Source organism: Periophthalmus magnuspinnatus, chromosome 17 (genome assembly GCF_009829125.3).
Source record: "Periophthalmus magnuspinnatus isolate fPerMag1 chromosome 17, fPerMag1.2.pri, whole genome shotgun sequence".
NCBI classification, from domain to species: Eukaryota; Metazoa; Chordata; class Actinopteri; order Gobiiformes; family Gobiidae; genus Periophthalmus; species Periophthalmus magnuspinnatus.
In genome coordinates, this window is record NC_047142.1 from 8,832,064 (window position 1) to 8,852,479 (window position 20,416).

Consider the following 20,416-nt stretch of genomic DNA (forward strand, 5'->3'; position numbering starts at 1 on the left):
AATCGTTTGATTGCAGTGATTGCTTCAAAAGGTTCTGCTACAAAATATTAAGTTAAAGGTACCATCATTTTTGTCCAGGCCTGTTTCATGAGTTTATTTGTTTAGATAATTCTGTTGAAGCAGGGTTGAAAAGTAATGTCTGACTTTCATTGGTTAAATTTCATAGAATTTTTATTTATTGTTACTTTTGTAAGATTCAAGTTATTTCTGTGACAATGTGAGTTTTTCTTTCATTAACTGATTTTGTCCATGTGTGTATATATTTGGAGAAACAGTAAAAACCTCAACAACCAGTGGGGTCACCAACTCTCCTGTCATCACCATCTGTTTGAAAACGACACCTTCATTTATCACATTTATCCAGAAGTACAGGATTCATAGACTGTCAGCTGTCACACACACACACACACACACCCCCACCCCCACCCTCACACACCCACACACACCCACAATCACACACACACCCACACCCACACACACACACACACACACACACACACAATATAACCATCCATCCATTTTCTTCCGCTCATCCGGGGCCGGGTCGCGGGGGCAGCAGTCTAAGCAGGGACTCCCAGACTTCCCTCACCCCGGACACGTCCTCCAGCTCCTCCGGTGGGACCCCAAGGCGTTCCCAGGCCAGCCGAGAGACATAGTCCCTCCAGCGTGTCCTGGGTCTTCCCCGGGGCCTCCTCCCGGTGGGACATGCCCAGAACATCTCCCTAGGGAGGCATCCAGGAGGCATCCTGAGCAGATGCCCGAGCCACCTCAACTGGTTCCTCTCCTCCTCCTCTGTAGGAGCAACGGCTCTACTCTGAGCTCCTCACCCTATCCCTAAGGGTGCGCCCGGCCACTCTGCGGAGGAAACCCATTTCGGCCGCTTGTATCCGCGATCTTGTCCTTTCGGTCATTACCCAGAGCTCATGACCATAGGCGAGGGTAGGAACGTAGATTGACCGGTAAATCGAGAGCTTCGCCTTCCGGCTCAGCTCCTTCTTTACCACAACGGACCGATACAGCGACCGCATCACTGCAGACGCTGCACCGATCCGCCTGTCAATCTCACGCTCCATCCTTCCCTCACTCGTGAACAAGACCCCGAGATACTTGAACTCCTCCACTTGGGGCAGAGACTCACCACCCACCCGGAGAGAGCAAACCACCTTTTTCCGGTCGAGAACCATGGCCTCGGATTTGGAGGAGCTGATTCTCATCCCAGCCGCTTCACACTCGGCTGCAAACCGCCCCAGTGCCTGCTGCAGGTCCTGGCTCGAAGAAGCCATCAGGACAACATCATCTGCAAACAGCAGAGATGAAATCCTGTGGTTCCCAAACCAGACCCCTCCGGCCCCTGGCTGCGCCTAGAAATTCTGTCCATAAATATAATGAACAGAACCGGTGACAAAGGGCAGCCCTGGCGGAGTCCAACATGCACCGGGAACAGGTCTGACTTACTGCCGGCAATGAACACAGCTCCTGCTCCGGTCATACAGGGACCGGACAGCCCTTAGCAAAGAGCCCCGGACCCCATACTCCCAGAGCACCCCCCAAAGGACACCACGAGGGACACGGTCGACAACAACAACTATTATTATTGTTATTATTGTTGTTTTTATGATTATTATTGATCATATTCATATGAATAATAAAAAAACTGAAAAGCAGTGGTCAAGGTGGGCAGTGGCAGAGGGTGTGATGCATCATTTTGTGTTGCTAGTGTGCCTAGTGTTTAGTTTTTTTCTCTTTTTTTCTGCACGTGGCTCACATGTTCATTGTCGTAGCTGCAGATAATTGGTGAATGAGGTCCATGTTTCAGTGAACTCAACATATGCTATGGGGGGGGGGGGGCGCGTGTGGGGGGGGGGTGTGGGGGGGGGGGGGGGTGTATATGTTTGTATTTGAAGATAGCTTTAAATGATCGTAGCGCTTTGACTCTGTCTGTTGGAGATGTCACTTTTTAAAGCATCACACAAGTTTAGACAGACATGAGGAAGGAAAGTAATAACATAAATAATAATGCAATTAAAACTAAAGTCTTTATTACTACAGACGTCAGAGCCCGTTCACAGCTGTTCTTTGCCCTGCTGTAGTCTGGGACATGAGTCTGATCTGGGCATGTAAACGTAGTGACTGTGATGTCTCAGAGCATTCATGTCAGAGGCCTTGAATCAGGTGTGACAGACAGAGCTACAGCAGGTGTCTCCCTCTAGTGGATGTGTGGAGTACTGCTGTTTTCTCTCAGAGGTTTTTGTTCAGAGTTTTGGTGTTTCCTGTCACTGTGGGCCTCAGAGCACAGTAGTACACAGCAGAGTCTGTCACATCCACATCCTGGATCTTCAGAGAAAGAGTCTTCAAATGTACATTGAGCTCAGCATCAAACTTGGGTTTGTTAAACTCTAGAGATTTCGTTTTGCTTTCACCAACCAACTTCATCATGTATTTTGGAGCTCCTCGTCCTTCTTGTTTGTACCAGAACAGATATGGGAGTGAGTCACTGGTTTTAAAAGTGCACTGTATTGTGGCTGTGTGTCCCTGAGGGACAGAGGCGTCTCCTTGTGTCTGGGTCACTGTGTCTTCTCCTTTACACTCTGGGGAAGAACACAGGAGCACAACCAGAGCTGAGAGCAGTGTACACAGGGCAGACTCCATCTTAAAAAGTCCTCAGAAGTGTTTCTTTAAGTTGGTGACACTCTTTGTGCTCTTCTGTGCTTCCTTTTTGCTTCAGTCTCAGCCCTTTTTGGAGGATATGCTCCTCCCACACTTCACTGTAGAAGTCTCAGAGATGCAGATTCTTGTTAGATAAGTTTGTTTTTCCTGGATATTTACTGTGAGATTTAAATGTGGAGGTGACACAAAAGGACAGATGTTTAAGAAAATATTGGGCTTAACAGAGTGAACAGTCTGAAATAGTGCAAAAATATCTTCAGATTAAATTTTTGTTGTGACCAGTGGCAGGTTTAACTCTTGAATACGTCTGCAGTTTGTCTCGTCCTGTGAGCAGTGTGTCCCTACAGGTATTTTCCCATAAAGCTGATATATTAGTCACATTACATTTGGATGAAGTCAGAAGCACTTCTGTCCTGAGCAGGAATGCATGTTTTCCACTTTTTTCTTTAACCGTTAGTTGAAGCTCTTGGTGGTCAATAGTTCATTGACCAATTCAATAATACAGTACTTTTTTGCTTTTTTTCACTGGATGGGACCAGAGTGCATTGCAAAACTAAATGCAGAGCAGTGGGACAGTGACAGGTCTTTTCACTGTGCATAACACAAGTGAATAAAAGCAAATAGAAGCTCTGTGTAAATACACTATTAACACAACTGGACTAAACTGGACCTAGTCAGGCATCAGGGTGAAAAGGACCTATTGGTTTTCATCTCCAGCAGTCATTATAAAAAACTAAACAGTCCAACCAAACATAACGTCTGGTCCACACACACATGTTCTAACCCTGCTGCTGACAGAACACTTCAGGAAAACATCACATGAAATAAAACATGAGGAACCAGTGTCTGAAATCAGACATCTGCTCCTCTGTGTGTTTTCTGTCTTTGTGTTTTTATTTACTTTTCTATTGTTTGTTCATGTCTTTTATTTCTTAATATTGTGTCAGTGCTTTTACTGAGAGGCAGATTTATTTTATTAAACCATGAGCTTTAAATTGATGTAAATAATTATAAATCAATGTCTACTTTTTTACGCAGCATATTTTCATAAATGTTTTTAACATTTGTCTCTAGGACTTTTTATTTTTTTCTATTATGCAGTTGTTATTTACACAAATATGAACATAAATGTGTGTATGATTAAAAAAAACTAAACTAAACTTGGCTCAGCCTACATGTCCCATGATGCACCAGGTGACTGTGTGCCAGCCCACTTTGATCATGTGATCTACACCTATGATTTTAAATCTGCTCTGGGACAGTCACCTCGAGTTTGTCCTGATGAAGACCCAAGGGCTGAAACACGTTGGTGTGATTTTAACTTTATCTGCCATGTGCTGATTAAGACTTTGAATTATTTTGTACTTTTTCAGTCCCTCAGATTTTTCATCTTTGTCTCAGCTTTAATGTTTTTAGTGCAGCCTCTGCAACTGTTTTCTTAACACAATGTGCCATTTGTTTGGCAGAGAATAGACAGACCTGCACACAGTGTGTCCCTCTAGTGGATGTGTGGAGTACTGCCGTTTTCTCTCAGAGGTTTTTGTTCAGAGTCTGTGTGTTTCCTGTCACTGTGGGCTTCACAGCACAGTAGTACACAGCAGAGTCTCCCACTGCAGCAGAGGACAGGAGCAGAGAGACGTTTTGACTTTTCACTTCAAACTTTAGTCCTTTTACATTCTCTATTATTGAAATTCCATTTCCATAATGTGAAATCAGGAAGTCTGGAGATTTTCCTGGATATTGTTGGTACCAGAAGAAATAATCACTGATTGTTGGTTCTTGGTGATAAAAGTATCCCAGAGAGACAGAGGAGCCTTCTGGAGCACAGACCTCAGGCTTTAGAGCAGTGAGCTCTTCACATCTGACTCCTACATGAAAACAAATGAATGTACAAGTTAGGAACATATTTCCTGCTGCTTCTTGCTCTGTGCTTCAGTAAGTGTTGAGTGGATGTAATAAAGTGTCAACATAGGTTTCAATAAGACTTACCACTCAACAAAAGCAGGAGCAGTGCTGCCATTAAAGGAAACATGTGTCCAAAACACAGCTGAGTGATCCTCATGTGAACTTTCTGAAGTCTGCTTAGATTCTCACACTGACAGTTGGCTTTGCTGCGTCTGTGTTTAGTCTGAAGCTTCACAGAGAGTGTCTCCCTCTAGTGGAGCTACTGCAGGATTGTGTTGTCTTTGCTCCAGAGGTTTTTGTTCAGAGTTTTGGTGTTTCCTGTCACTGTGGGCTGCAGAGCACAGTAGTACACAGCAGAGTCTGTCACATCCACATCCTGGATCTTCAGAGAGAAAGAGTCCTTCACCGCCTCAACTTCAAATCGCTCTTCATTAAACTCTTGAGATTTGATTGTCTTAGACCAGGTTACTGATGATTTAGTTTTCTTTATCATGTATTTCGGAGCTCCTCGTCCTTCTTGCTTGTACCAGAACAGAGTTGGAGTTGGATCGCTGGTTTTAAAAGTGCACTGTATTGTGGCTGTGTGTCCCTGAGGGACAGAGGCGTCTCCTTGTGTCTGGGTCACTGTGTCTTCTCCTTTACACTCTGGGGAAGAACACAGGAGCACAACCAGAGCTGAGAGCAGTGTACACAGGGCAGACTCCATCTTAAAAGCTCAAATCCTCTCAAGTGTCTGTGTCTGCTCCTCTCTTACAGTCTGGCTCTTCTCACACCTCTTGATGCTTTTGTGATTGTGTGCGGTCGATGCTGAAGTTCAGAATTAGACAGTGTTTCCCTCTAGTGGATGTGTGGAGTACTGCTGTTTTCTCTCAGAGGTTTTTGTTCAGAGTCTGTGGGTTTCCTGTCACTGTGGGCCTCACAGCACAGTAGTACACAGCAGAGTCTCCCACTGCAGCAGAGGACAGGAGCAGCTCCACGTCTGTTGTCCGAGACTTTACCCGAGAGTCGTGTGTCTGACTGGACAGACGCGGCCGGCCTCGAAATGTTCATTCCAGAGACATAGAAGAGGAACTGAGGAGCATCTCCAGGATTCTGACGATAAAAGAAGAAATCATCTCCTGATGCTGTAGGTGCTGAGGTTTGATAGGACACAGACACCATGAAGCCTTCTGAGACAGACTGCTCCAGGCTGAGAGGAGAGAGGACATCACCGCTCACACCTGAAACACACAGGGCTCAATGAGGAACTAACATGGATATACACATCTACTGAATTTAATATTTAGCTCACTGTGAACATTTCAAATGTGTTCTAGGAAATTCAACTTTAATAAAAACATTTTGAACTGCCAAACTAACAAAATAATGAAACACTTTCCCGGGTTAGCTGTTTTCTTAATAAGACCCAATAGAGACACAGGAATATGAAGTTCTATGCAGAAGACATAAGTCACCTACACATTTACAGTAAAGTGTGTAGTTGTGAGCGTTAAAAATAAGTTAGTTTGTGTTCATCACAGCTGTAGAAATGATCAGAAAAGAATGAGACCTGTTAGAATGGAGACGAGCAGCAGAGGACAGAGGGACATGGCTCTGAGACGCTCCATGGATCTGAGGACTTTGTACTTGGATCCTCACAGACCTGAAGATGAAGACGTTTGTCAGCACAGTCACAGTCTCACTCAGTGTCTCCCCCTGGTGGACGTGTGGAGGTTTATGTTCATAGACGAGGGATGTGCCGTCACTGTAGACTTCACATTAGACCCTGTCTCTTTAAACCAGTTTTGGTCCCAGTCTGACAGAACACATGTTTGTGAAACAGGTGAGCTCCAAAGTACAGAGTCTAGACAAGAGCAGCGCCATCTACAGGAGAGAAGAGGCAACTTCTATATATAAATTAAAGGTAAAATTTTGTGTCAATAGTTATTCTGAAGTCAGGTAGAAACCAAAATTATAAGAATAAAAAAATGTTATTTTAAGACTGAATTTCTCTGCTGTTTCTGACCATGTGCAGTTGAATGCCTCTCCTAGTCTGTGCCTCGAGTAAAACAGACTGTGCTGTTACATGCAGCAGGTATCGAGTATCGGCTCCTCCTGATCAATGTTCCCTCTAATTTTTCACGAGTCTGAGCAAACACACAAACTCCCTGAGCGTCCCATGGACCAGTGTGAGCGACATCAGACGTGTGCACTGTGGTCATCAGACGTGTGCACTGTGGTCATCAGACGTGCGCCCTGTGGTCATCAGACGTGCGCACTGTGGTCACGCTGCATCGCATCCATCCAAGTTAAATGGTTTATTAAAGGAATCAAATTACCACATTTACATTTCTGTTATAAGACTTTTAATTAAGTGCTTTAGCCACTTATACAATGAAAATGACAAAAATCTTGCTCATGACCTGTGTAGTATGTTAATGCTATTGGAAGTATATATATTTAATTTTAACTATGGCAAAACATGAGCTTCAACCAAACCAAGACAACTGTAAACTCCAATGTTGAAAACACACTTAACATTTTTATGATAAAGCTGACTTGTATTATGAGTATAAGACATTGTGTGAAGCTTTTGATTGATTTTTACAACTCAAACTAGTGACAGTCAATGACCAACACACACTGAGAGGAATCTGTGTCTGCACAGCTGCTCTATTACTGTACATTTACATATCATATCAAAACACAATATATAATGTGTATTTGTATATAAAATATATTCAAAACAAGTGGTATGGGTCAAAATAAATATATATTTACAAACCACACACTGCAAACAGTGAACAAACACACACTTCAAAATGTAAACAAACACACACAAACTAAAAATACACTGCACATGTGACAGTGTGACAGTCATTCTGTGACAGAGGTTGGAGGATCGAGTCCCGCTCGGACCAACTTCTGTCATTGTGTCCTTAGGCAAGACACTTCACTCAAGTGGTGTGTGCGTGATGATTGGTGGTGGTCGGGGGGCGCAGATTGGCATTTGCTAATGCTAATGATTACACATAATACACATTTGACCCACAATTAAGTCAATAGCAGAATAAACCACGCTCACCGATCAGGAACAGCATCCAGTCCATCAGCACATCAGGTCCTCTGCTCCTGAGTCCACCATGAGATCTTCAGTCTGTTCCTCTAGTTTAACTTGTACAAACATCCACAGTGTCCTCGGTCGCGCATTTCCTTTGTTTTGTCATGTTTAAAACGCAAAAATGTTGCAAAACGCGCGGATCTTTGCCCGAGGGCGGGCCGTCGGGACGTTAAGGGGTTAAACACTTAGCATCATTAGGAGTCTTCACTCCACATCGGCCACATCGGCTAAAACACTGATAGCGGCGCATGAGGAGCCTGTCAATGACGTGGATAAACTGCGCAAACACGTCTGTGAATCACATAATTGGAGCAGCTCGTCCCCGGTCACACTCACTGACTCACATTGAAAAATAGCGCAGAATGAATTGTTGTGTGTTTATTTTATTTTCAACTCCGGTTCACAGATTTTCTGTGCGCGGAGACCGTGTCAGCAGTGCGCAATTGCGCACGCGCGCAGCTTGGAGGGAACAGTGCTCAGGAGTACCCAGCTGTAGGACTATTGTACATGTTTTGGGTTGTTTAAAATACCATCAAAGACCATCTGGCCTCTGACAGTTGTGAAAAGCACTTCTAACCTTACTGCAGTGAATAATTAGGATGTTTGGAATGCAAAAAGTAAGTGAGGAATAACTGGAATAACACTGCAAACTGTTTAAAATGAACTAGTGCTGTTTCAGGTTTGTTTGTTTTTTTAAGTAAAGTTCCTTTAATACAGATGGAAGAGGCTTAAACGTGAAATTGTGCAGATTTAAGTTATAATACAGCATGTTCAACATTTGTGGGTTTTGCTTTTGGATATATGCATTTTCCCCCTACAAATCTCATACATAAAAATGCATCCTTTATAAATGTAAGATATTGTCCTGTCCCTCTGCTCAGGGACAGGTCAGAGTGAGGAGGCAGTGACCTACAGCTCAGTGAGGAACACCACTGTGGAGGATCCTGCTCAGCTCTCCGCCACCGTCAAGAAATAAACCAACAACTGACCCAACAAACAACCCACCCAAAACTAATACACCAACAAACCACGAACCAAGAAGCCATGTGGTAATAATAGTTACCTGGAAGTAGTGGCGTGTCGTAGCCTTTATAATGTTGATGTAGGAGTAAAAATATGGTGTGTGAAAACTACTCTGAGAAGAACTATTTTATTAAAAGGAAATGACTCAAATGTCTTAGGTAGGTAGACCTGCTGCTCTCTGTTGTGTTTATATATGCTCTGTAATATATAAACCACCCTTTACTTGAGGAGGGGCTATTTAAAGTGCATATGACAGTTTAGACTAATTTCACTAAAACATAGTACAAATAGTTTGCTGTTTTGTACATAAGATCACAATATGAACATTAATAACAAACAAATCAGGTGCCCCAGGGTCGGCCCGAGCCTTTAGGGGCCCTAAGCTGTATTTACCCTCGGGAGCCTTCGTCACTTCAGAGCCAAAAACATGTCAGTGCTGCTAATAGTTAATGAGATAAGTAGGTTCACACTTGTCCAATACTTTATAAAAGGACCAGTGAGTCTTGTCACCGGTGAATCTCCCCAAGTTCAGATAAGCCAATCAGAAACACGTATGGTCTGTCTATTTCAGAACAGAAAAAACAGAAAGAAATGACAGGGGACTGGAAAAGATTGAAAATTTCTGCAGAATCAATGAGAGAAGCATTAACTGTGTAAATAGAAAGTAGAATTTAATTAGAAGTATGATTTTGTTCAAAATGATAGGTGACCAATGGGCTCCTTCGTTTCACGTGCATCACTCAAATAAACAAATCTGATTAGATGTCCGTGTTTGGCTCTGGCTTGAGACACGATGGTGGGAGTGGTGACAAAACTGGATTTACCAGGCAAGGTTTGTGTGTTTTTTCATTTAAATTATAAGACTTTTATACTTGGTGCACAACTATTAATGAAATAAATACCATAGTCTGATAATATTATGGATTTTGTACATGTAAAAATGAGATTGTTTAACATATAAGGCAAACATACGCCGTATTGTGCATGTGAACGGCGCAGTGGCATGGCCCGAATAATCCCTGAGTAACTTTACTGTCCTCATAATCTTCCATAATTTAGAGTGGAGACAGGAAATTTTCAGACCCTGTTTAACATTATATTTTTGTTATTTAAAGCCAAAGTATCAGTATTGGAACAGAAAAAGCTGGATCAGTGCATCACTAACAACAATAACATTTGATAATTTAAAGAGGATCTAAAAACCTGCTGAATCCTCTGTATTAAAATGCTAATGCAGGTCAGTGACACAGGGCACAGGTCGACAGGAGTCTATACAACAGCACTGTTACTGTTTCTCCTCAAAACATAGAAATTAAACATGGACACAGACACTTCCAGGCTAAAATTGGCACTTAACTGTCCCCTCATGAGCTCACATTTGGGGGCCGTCTCTCACACACTGATGGTACATTAGCCTGGCTCCTGAACCGGCCCCTGAGTGCCCCCTGCTGGCCCTGAGCTATTAGTGACCAGAGGGTGCACTGCAGGACCACCCTCTGAGGGCCTAGTTTTAAAGTAGATGATGTAGAAGAGCAGTAGTAACATGGCGATAACGGCATTCCAACAGTTGATGCCCCAGTCTGCGCCTTGACCTTTGACCCCCTGACTCCTCTGTCTCCTGTGACCCCTGTGATCCCGCCTGTCCCAGACCTTCAGCAGCTCCTCGTCCTCCTGCTCAGTGCTCTGGATCAGTCTCTTCATGTCATTGTCCAGCTCCATGAGGAAGTGTGCGACCTCCCGGACATGTGTGGGCGCTGTGGGAGAGCCCTCCTCAGGTGAGGGTGGGAGGGCATCAGGTGAGGGTGGGAGGGCATCAGGTGAGGGTGGGAGGCCATCCTGAGTGGGGGGCACCTCAGTGAGAAAGCTGTGTTTCTGCACCGGGATCTCGATGGTCTTTAAGGCAAACAAGTCTTGTTCCTGTGAGGTTATTCAGCCGCTTTATGTCAGCCACCAAACAAACACACGGCTTCAACTTTTATCATTTGTATTATTATGGTCTAAGTTTCACTTGTTTTTCTCTTTTTGTCTGTGAGAGTGAAATAATCTGATGTATGGATCAGGTTAAAAATACAGCTGAAGCCAGAAGTTTACATACATTCACTGTCTGACATGAAATCAGGCTAAACTTTTCCTGTTTTAGGTCAATTAGGATTACCAAAATTATTTCTATTTTAATATCAAAATAATGAGAGAAGGAATTTTTAGACAATTTTAAACAATTTGGGGAAAAAACCCAGATGATGATGTCATGTCTTCTGATAGGTTTATTGACAACATTTGAGTTAATCAGAGACACACCTGTGGATGCATTTGAAGGCACAACTGAAACACTTTGTGTAACATCATGGGAAAGTCAAAAGAAATCAGCCAAGATATCAGGAAGAGAACTGTCGACTTGCACATGTCTGGTTCATCCTTGGGTGCAATTTCCAGATGCCTGAAGGTGCCATGTTTGTCTGTTCAAACAATTATACACAAGTATAAACGTCATGAGAATGTCCAGTCATCATATCGCTCAAGAAGGAGACGGGTTCTGTGTCCCAGAGATGAACGTGCTTTGGTCTGAAATGTTCATATCAACCCAAGAACAAAAGCACCAGACCTTGTGAAGATGCTGCTGAAGCAAACTACCTCTGGGATCACAGTGGTGGTCCTCCTCACGTTGGGCTGGTCTCACGTGCACAGCAGAAGCACGGTTGATGAGTGGACTAATATGAAGTGTCTCATGCTTTTGGATTCATTTATGGAGTAAACATGGATCTGTAGTCAGTAACAAGCTGCACACTTGGCTACTACGCTGGGGGAAGTGTGGTAACATGAGTACTGTTCACCCTACTCTCCTTACAGTGCCCATATTACACTGTTTTCTGATCTGATTATAATGTTTCCTCATCACAGACATACCTATTTCATGTTTCATTCACACATGTTAAACACATAAACCCTGCGCATTATCAGCGAAGTTTTCTCAATCAGAAAACACTCTGTTCCACCTTGTGATGTCATGTGGTGATACAAGAAGTTCCCTAATGTGTTTTTAAACTCCATACACCTTCACTAAAATCATTTGGATAAGTTCAGCTCTAGAATTTCCAATCTTTACGTAACAAAAGCTAAAAGGCAGCTATTAACTTGAAAACTCACAGTTCATGACATCACAAGGTGGAACTGAGCATTTTGAGCTTTGGAGATATAGACAGACTAATAATAAAGGGTTACTCAAACATGTGTGAATGAAACAAAACACAACTTCAGGTATATTTTTGCTTAGGTAACAACATTATAACATGGATAAAAATGCACAAGAGTCAATTTTGTGTAATGCAGAACCTTGAACTATATGAATTCACCTCTTGGTTTTTCAAGTGTGCCAACTGTTTCAGATACATGAGGACTGAACCTTACAAGTGGAAATCACAGCAGTACACCTACTTTACATGCATCCTTAGATCCATGTGAACGTGTTTTCTATCAGGAATTAGACTTGAATTGTAATAATGCCCTTAAAGGTACAGTATGTAACTTTCTGGATGTGACTCTGTATTGAGATAAATGGGTTTTATGTCATATTGTGGAAGATAACAGCCAAAGACAACAACAACTGGTAAAAGTAAAGTTTGTGGAGAGGCAAGTCTGCTCACTGTAGGGACACATTTTTCGGAGCTATCAACATAACCAGAATAATAACATTCTGTCATCTTTCGGCTAAAAGGTTACATACTGTGGCTTTAAAACTCACACACACTTCTCTAGAGTGTCGAGGACAGTTTGAGGTGGTCTTAAGGTCACACATGAGGACTTGAAATAGGTGTGAGGAGGTAATCTGTCCTTGGATCAACCGATGCGCGGGAGGACCGAAGAGGAGCGGTCCCAGCTGATGTCTGACCCTTGACCCTGAGCCTTTGATAAGGAGGACAGAGCTTCCCTTTGTTCCTCTGGTGTGTTCTGTGATTCAGACTACAGCCCTGAGAGACACTGCTACAAAAAACTGTCTGATAATCTGCTGCGCTGTGTGTTATCTTTAGACAGCTGTCAATGCCACATGAAAAGACACGAGCCTCTGTCCAGACGTCAGCCTGAGTCTCTGTTGAACCGGACACAGTGGTCATTTTGTAGTAATGATCCATGTGAGAAGCCCATTGTAGCCCTGAGCCATAGTGTGTGTAGTAGCACCGTCAGGTTTGTGTCTCTGACCTTGGTGCTGAAGTACATGGGCAGGGATTATGACAAATGATTTGCTAAAATGACCAGTTTTTCTCTTTGAAATGACGACATTTATACAAAACACATTCCAACACAGTCCACATTTCAAATAGCATTATAAAGCATTAAAGTTGAACAAAACACTAAATCAACTTGCTTTTTTCTACTAAATTGTATATAAGGTGTTCTAATAGCATGGTCTACTGTTCTGACTCCTTTTTTTGGCAAACTAGGTAAATTTGTAGCTTTATGTTGAAAAACTGTCAAGAACCACTTCAATTTCAAGTACTATCTGACATCACACAGCACTGCCCTGATTACAGCCAACAAAGTTTGAAGTGTGGAAGCCTGTACGACGAATCATAGGCCATGTCCCAATTGGCCAAATGCACCGGTCGAAGGTACCCTTCAAAGTACCGATCGAAGTACCCGGCCGAAAGTGTGTACTCCTCAGTGTAACCGCCATCTTGTTGAAATGGGACAGGCCTACACCACGGGCCGTACTTCCACTGGTGTCTTTGCGCGTACATTAGGTACGTTACGTATGTTATTTTTTATTATTTCGTCGCAGCCGTTTATTTCTGTTTAGATTGAATATCAATAGGCAAATATAACGTTCAAAGTGATTTTTTCTCAATTGTAGCTACTTCATAACTTTAACAAAATACACCTTGTGAAAACGTAATAACAGAGATCATTTTGACATTCATATTCTATAAACCAGAGAACACTGATTAGTCGTACATAAAGTGGGATATTGCAGTTTAACGATTCGGTATTTGAGCAGGTTTCATTTGATCTGTGGCTAAACCACTTTTATACCAGTAGCGGGCGCTGTTTACCTTCTATGCTGTGCCAATTCATTTAATTTTATTATTCTAAGGTATTTTCTAGCAGTGCAGCGCTACATCAAACTTAGTAAATCAAGCTTGATTTTCTAACGCGATGGTAAATGACACATGCCACCAGGGGGCGCACACCTATGGAATGCCCCTGAACTCATGAAGACCTGCAGCTACGACAATGAACATGTGAGCCACGTGCAGAAAAAAAGAGAAAAACAAATAACAACAACTACTACTACTACTACTACTACTAATACTTCTACTACTTCTACTGCTACTTGTGTGTATATTTTTCTGAGTGTATATGTGTGTGTGTGTGTGGATGTGTGGGGGTGTGTCTGTGTGTGTGTATATGTTTGTATTTGAAGATAGCTTTAAATGATCGTAGCGCTTTGACTCTGTCTGTTGGAGATGTCACTTTTTAAAGCATCACACAAGTTTAGACAGACATGAGGAAGGAAAGTAATAACATAAATAATAATGCAATTAAAACTAAAGTCTTTATTACTACAGACGTCAGAGCCCGTTCACAGCTGTTCTTTGCCCTGCTGTAGTCTGGGACATGAGTCTGATCTGGGCATGTAAACGTAGTGACTGTGATGTCTCAGAGCATTCATGTCAGAGGCCTTGAATCAGGAGTGACAGACAGAGCTACAGCAGGTGTCTCCCTCTAGTGGATGTGTGGAGTACTGCTGTTTTCTCTCAGAGGTTTTTGTTCAGAGTTTTGGTGTTTCCTGTCACTGTGGGCCTCAGAGCACAGTAGTACACAGCAGAGTCTGTCACATCCACATCCTGGATCTTCAGAGAGAAAGAGTCTTTCACCGCCTCAACTTCAAATCGTTTTTCATTAAACTCGTGAGATTTTGTTGTTGAAAACCATTCTGATCCTGCTCTAGTTTTCGTCATCATGTATTTAAGATTTCCTTGTCCTTCTTGCTTGTACCAGAACAAATATGCAGTGGTAGAAGTTGTTTTAAAATTGCACTGTATTGTGGCTGTGTGTCCCTGAGGGACAGAGGCGTCTCCTTGTGTCTGGGTCACTGTGTCTTCTCCTTTACACTCTGGGGAAGAACACAGGAGCACAACCAGAGCTGAGAGCAGTGTACACAGGGCAGACTCCATCTTAAAAGCTCAAATCCTCTCAAGTGTCTGTGTCTGCTCCTCTCTTACAGTCTGGCTCCTCCCTCAGGTCTCTCTGTGGTTGTGACACTGATGCAGTTGGAGGTCTCTAAATGCCTGAGCTATTATTATTTTGTTGGTATTGGCTGAGAAAATTTTGGGGATCTAGGTCACAGATCAAAGAGCTGTTGTGAACAACACTCCCAGGTCAGTATTTAAGCATGATAGAAAAAATAGGTTATGACACGGTAAAGTGATTGCAGTGGAATCAATCTGCAGCAGTAAAAAGTAATTCATAGTATTGCTGCTCCCTTAACCTCATCTGAAATGTTTTATTCACAAAAGCAACTTTCCCCCAAAATCTGAACATGGCCAAAACTTATCCTGCTTTATACATCAGGTGAAAAGACGTCATATGTTTGTGTCAGTTTAGAGCAAAACTGCATTTCCACCTACAGTCCTTGGACAGGATGATGTCATAAATGGTGAACATGCCAAAAACATACAATGTATGTAGAGTATAAATACAATAAAACACTCACTCATCCAGTCAATCAATAAATAAAACTAGTCCAACTCAGTCACCACGTCCATGCACTTTTACACATACTGTTCATGTTACTGCATTCATACAAGGCAGTTTAATGTCCATAGGTTCATTTTATTAGAAGCCCTTGTTTGATCAGGCAAGTAAACATTTCATAATCTGTAAAGGCGATATTTTTCATTATGGATTTTTTTAATTGACTTCGGAGATGATTTACCTGTCTGCTCATAACACAATCTCAAAGGTTTGTCGATTTACTTAAATTCCATGAGCCTGTGGGGATTTACGCCTATTTGTGAAAAAGGAATTCTGAAGCCAATTTGCAACTTTTTTCATTCCCCTTGTCAATTTTCCTGTAATCTTTCATTAGTTTTTCACATTAGTGAAAACCACAGTGCTACATATTATAACAATATCAGGATAAACATTAGAGAGATCTGTCATATAAAAACAGAGGTCCAAGAATGGACCCCTGGGGGACTCCCACAGAGGAAGCTTTAAACAGGGATAGAATATTGTTCACCCCAACACACTGTTGCCATGAATGCCTCAAATAAGATCTTATCCAATTTTGGGTGAGCATGAAAAGGTTGTAGTTGTTGAACTTGTTGAGGTGTATCAACGGCTTTACATAGATCAAGGCTGGCCCCACTCTTCCCTGGTCTACATGTGCCCTATTGTTTATGTAACAGGAGAATAAAGCTGTTGTGCAGATCTGGAGCATTAAGAAGAATGCAGCAGGTTCTACAACAAAAAACCTTTGTGGAGCAGTCTCAGAGAGTGTCTCCCTCTAGTGGAGCTACTGCAGGATTGTGTTGTCTTTGCTCCAGAGGTTTTTGTTCAGAGTTTTGGTGTTTCCTGTCACTGTGGGCCTCAGAGCACAGTAGTACACAGCAGAGTCTGTCACATCCACATCCTGGATCTTCAGAGAGAAAGAGGTCTCCTTCAACTCAGCATCAAACTTGGGTTTTTTGAACTTCTGTGAATTATCTGAGAATCCAGACTTGAATCTTCTCATCATATATTTTGGAAAGCCCCCATTTTCCTGCTTGTACCAGAACAGACGTGGATCACTGTCCAGTGTTTTAAAAGTGCACTGTATTGTGGCTGTGTGTCCCTGAGGGACAGAGGCGTCTCCTTGTGTCTGGGTCACTGTGTCTTCTCCTTTACACTCTGGGGAAGAACACAGGAGCACAACCAGAGCTGAGAGCAGTGTACACAGGGCAGACTCCATCTTAAAAGCTCAAATCCTCTCAAGTGTCTGTGTCTGCTCCTCTCTTACAGTCTGGCTCCTCCCTCAGGTCTCTCTGTGGTTGTGACACTGATGCAGTTGGAGGTCTCTAAATACGTGAGATTGGACAGAGTCTGCTCTTCTTTCAGTTCATGGACTGGTTCATCTGCAGCTCCTTTGAGTCGAGAGTTGACAGAGAATATTGTAACTGTGGGGTTGCCATGTGTCATTGTTACAGGTTATTGTTACACAAAGTGTGTGGATTTTATAAATATGGAGGCTTTTCATGGATCAGGATGTGTTGACTTAGAGCAGGCACTAGGGGGCGTTTGAAGCTCCCCAGGTGTTTTTTGATGAGGAAACATTACAACATGGTTCAATGAGAGAAACCTTCAGTTTAGAAAATAATGGCATGTTAAGTTTGGTGAATGTGTTTCTCACACATGCTCTGAGCTCCAGGTCATTCACTCTTTAGTGGAGCTTTGAGGATTTACTCAACATATAGAAGTGTCATAATCTTATGGCTCATGGAAGCAGCTTTCTGTGATAAACCTTCACAAACAACTGAACAAACAGGAGAAATTTGCATGTACTCTAATGTGGACTCCCTCTAGTGGATGTGTGGAGTACTGCTGTTTTCTCTCAGAGGTTTTTGTTCAGAGTCTGTGGGTTTCCTGTCACTGTGGGCCTCAGAGCACAGTAGTACACAGCAGAGTCTCCCACTGCACACCTCTAATCCTCCTGGAGTCCACATATCAATTTCAGATGGAACGACTGCAAAATGTAGAATGTCATTATGATTATGTAACCCTGTTTATATAATCTATGAATATTATATAATTATATACATTTATTATTATTATTTCTCACGTTTACTGCCGACTACCATAGCAACCTGAAATCTTGCCATACTTTGCAGCGGTCTTATGTGGAAGACAGAAACGGAGAACAGCTGCAGGTAAACTGATAACTGCTACATCTGTCATCATGGTTTATATGTCTATAGCTGAGCTTTGTGTCCCTCAACTTGCAGATGCCTTCACTGTGACTGTATTGTGTGCTATTAAATGAAACAAACTGGTGAGTGTTGTTGCTAATACTAATCGGTGCAGCTATTGCAAAATGCTGATGTAACTTTTTGGTGTTTTTGGCACATAATGCCTCAATTTTGAAAGTTTGTGCTGGCGACTCAAATGTTTAAAGTGTGATCTAACAATCACCTAAATTTAAACCAGTTTAATGCAGATACTGTTGGGATATGTTCTGTCTGTGACTAGCTGCTAACAGTGCTAGCTGCTGTCATTCATTGAAGGACTATAGTAATCGAGCATTTGTCTTATTTAAAGAATTCATATCTTAATACTGTCAATTTATGAATTGTTATGATACCACTGTGATGTACATCTAGAGCAAATGTATTTATTGCAATAAGGTTAATATAATGTGTAGAAAACAGAAACTGGAATGTTTTTCACAGGCCAAGTTTCTTCTGTCTGCTTGGACCGGACAGTACTGGACACAAGGCCTGGAACACGTGCCTGGACACTCATACACAGATACAACCTCTGCTTCTCATGTTTTGTTCTCCTCTGTTGATAAACTGGACTCTGAACTCAGTTCTGGAGTAATATTGCAAACCGGGCAACATTGGAATTCTTTAAGCTAAGCAAATCAAACAAACTGAACAGTGCCCTTGTACATACTTTTATTTGCAAATACTATCACAGTACATGTCTTATATGGGCACTACATCCTGCTGTTGTGGTTATTAAGTGCAGTCTCTTCCCTATGAGCTGAACTAGGTCTTCTTAGCCCAAAATAATTTTTGCCAAACAAACGAGTTACAATTATATTTTAATCTGATTGGTCAAAGCATCAAAATATTGTTACATCCAACTGAGAGAACAGGACAGACAACTTCCCTGCACATTTGTCACAAACAAAACAAAATGCATTTTTTGCTAATATAAGCTGAAGAGCATCAGATGGCGTCACCGTGTTTTTTTGGTTTGCCTTTGGCTTCCACACAAACCTCAATGATGCTTTGTGATTTGTCCAACCACCTGCTTAATCTTACACCGGGAGTCTCTCAAAATAGATTGTATTTCTGAACTCACAAATATTGTCAAAACCCATTTTGGTATATAAGCTCATCCTCCTGCTGCTCCCATCAAAACACAAGGCTCAGAGAAACATCTGATCTCAGGAGAACGCTCCCCGTCTTCTTCACAGGTCCTGAAGTTTGAGGCTGTTACTTTGAGTATGCATTCAGGTTATTGAATGTGTTTGTTTCTCACACATACAATGAGCTCCCCATTCATACACTTAGTGGGAGCTTTGGGGATTTACTCAGTGAAGTTCCATGAGGCTGATGGAAGAAGCTTTCTGTAATAAAACTTCAAGAGCAACCGAAGAAACAGGAGATGTTGGCATTTTCTCTGTCATGTCTCCCTCTAGTGGATGTGTGGAGTACTGCTGTTTTCTCTCAGAGGTTTTTGTTCAGAGTCTGTGGGTTTCCTGTCACTGTGGGCCTCAGAGCACAGTAGTACACAGCAGAGTCTCCCACTGCAGCAGAGGACAGGAGCAGAGAGACGCTTTGACTTTTCACTTCAAACTTTAGTCCTTTTACATTCTCTCTTATTGAAATTCCATTTCCAGAATGTGAAATCAGGAATTCTGGAGATTTTCCTGGATGTTGTTGATACCAGTAGAAATAATCAGCAGCAGAAGCTCCTCTCTCATAAGAGTATCCCAGAGAGACAGAGGAGCCTTCTGGAGCACAGACCTCAGGCTTTAGAGCAGTGAGCTCTTCACATCTGACTCCTACATGAAAACAAATGAATGTACAAGTTAGGAACATATTTCCTGCTGCTTCTTGCTCTGTGCTTCAGTAAGTGTTGAGTGGATGTAATAAAGTGTCAACATAGGTTTCAATAAGACTTACCACTCAACAAAAGCAGGAGCAGTGCTGCCATTAAAGGAAACATGTGTCCAAAACACAGCTGAGTGATCCTCATGTGAACTTTCTGAAGTCTGCTTAGATTCTCACACTGACAGTTGGCTTTGCTGCGTCTGTGTTTAGTCTGAAGCTTCACAGAGAGTGTCTCCCTCTAGTGGAGCTACTGCAGGATTGTGTTGTTAAAAGCTCAAATCCTCTGAAGTCTCCTCTCTTACAGTCTGGCTCTTCTCACACCTCTTGATGCTTTTGTGATTGTGTGCGGTCTATGCTGAAGTTCAGAATTAGACAGTGTGGCCTGTCCCTCTTATCAATGCAGACCTAAAATTCATTACAAAAGTATTAGCCCATCGAATTGATAAAGTTATCCCTTCTATCATACACAGGCTTTATTAAAAACAGACATTCATCAAATAACATTACATTTAAATGCAGTATTCAACCACTCAACAAAATCCAACCATAATAGTCTCACTAGATGCAGAAAAAACATGTGATAGAGTAAACTGGTCTTTCTTGCTATGAACACTACACAAATTTGGCTTTGGGGAATCATTTATTAACTGGATACACATCTTGCATACTTCAGCTACAGCTACAGTACTGACTGTAACTGATATCACAACCATTCAAACTCCATAGAGGAACCAGACAAGGATGTCCACTCTCTCCAGCATTATTCACAATATTTATTGAACCACTTGCAGCAGCCATCCATCAAAGCCTAATTATTGCAGGCATTTAGACACCCACTCATCGCCATAAAATTAACGAATACAACAAGATATTATTATACTTGCAGCAACAATACACATCACTG

At 42.2% G+C, this 20,416-nt stretch overlaps 1 protein-coding gene and 4 gene segments (V, D, J or C); all 5 read right to left on the bottom strand.

Annotated features, from left to right (window-relative positions):
• Positions 1–2,238: 2,238 nt before the first annotated feature.
• LOC129457024 (T cell receptor alpha variable 38-2/delta variable 8-like) lies at positions 2,239–2,649 on the bottom strand. The segment is given in 1 exon segment: positions 2,239–2,649. A coding segment is annotated over 1 exon segment (411 nt).
• A 1,548-nt stretch (positions 2,650–4,197) lies between these two features.
• LOC129457025 (uncharacterized) lies at positions 4,198–6,250 on the bottom strand. Its single transcript, XM_055228617.1, has 5 exons — positions 6,122–6,250; positions 5,550–5,792; positions 4,898–5,217; positions 4,657–4,822; positions 4,198–4,535 (listed from the first exon to the last, which is right to left on the bottom strand). The coding sequence occupies exons 1-5, from the start codon at positions 6,177–6,179 to the stop codon at positions 4,198–4,200; spliced, it is 1,125 nt and encodes a 374-aa protein (XP_055084592.1). The 5' UTR covers positions 6,180–6,250.
• On the bottom strand, positions 4,753–5,516 carry LOC129457052 (T cell receptor alpha variable 38-1-like). The segment is given in 1 exon segment: positions 4,753–5,516. A coding segment is annotated over 1 exon segment (447 nt).
• A 9,958-nt stretch (positions 6,251–16,208) lies between the features above and the next one.
• LOC117385149 (T cell receptor alpha variable 38-2/delta variable 8-like) lies at positions 16,209–16,705 on the bottom strand. The segment is given in 1 exon segment: positions 16,209–16,705. A coding segment is annotated over 1 exon segment (435 nt).
• A 2,315-nt stretch (positions 16,706–19,020) lies between these two features.
• On the bottom strand, positions 19,021–19,735 carry LOC117385154 (T cell receptor alpha variable 3-like). The segment is given in 2 exon segments: positions 19,021–19,463; positions 19,585–19,735. Coding segments are annotated over 2 exon segments (411 nt in total).
• Between the last annotated feature and the right edge of the window lie 681 nt (positions 19,736–20,416).

Excerpts from the sequence above, each read along its gene's own strand:
- LOC129457025 (XM_055228617.1), bottom strand. The coding sequence starts at position 6,179 with ATGGAGCGTCTCAGAGCCATGTCCCTCTGTCCTCTGCTGCTCGTCTCC. Across the intron at positions 4,823-4,897 it reads ACTGTGCTCTGCAGCCCACA|AGGGAGACACTCTCTGTGAA; the intron begins GTGACAGGAAAC and ends TAGCTCCACTAG. Across the intron at positions 4,536-4,656 it reads GCTCCTGCTTTTGTTGAGTG|GAGTCAGATGTGAAGAGCTC; the intron begins GTAAGTCTTATT and ends GTTTTCATGTAG.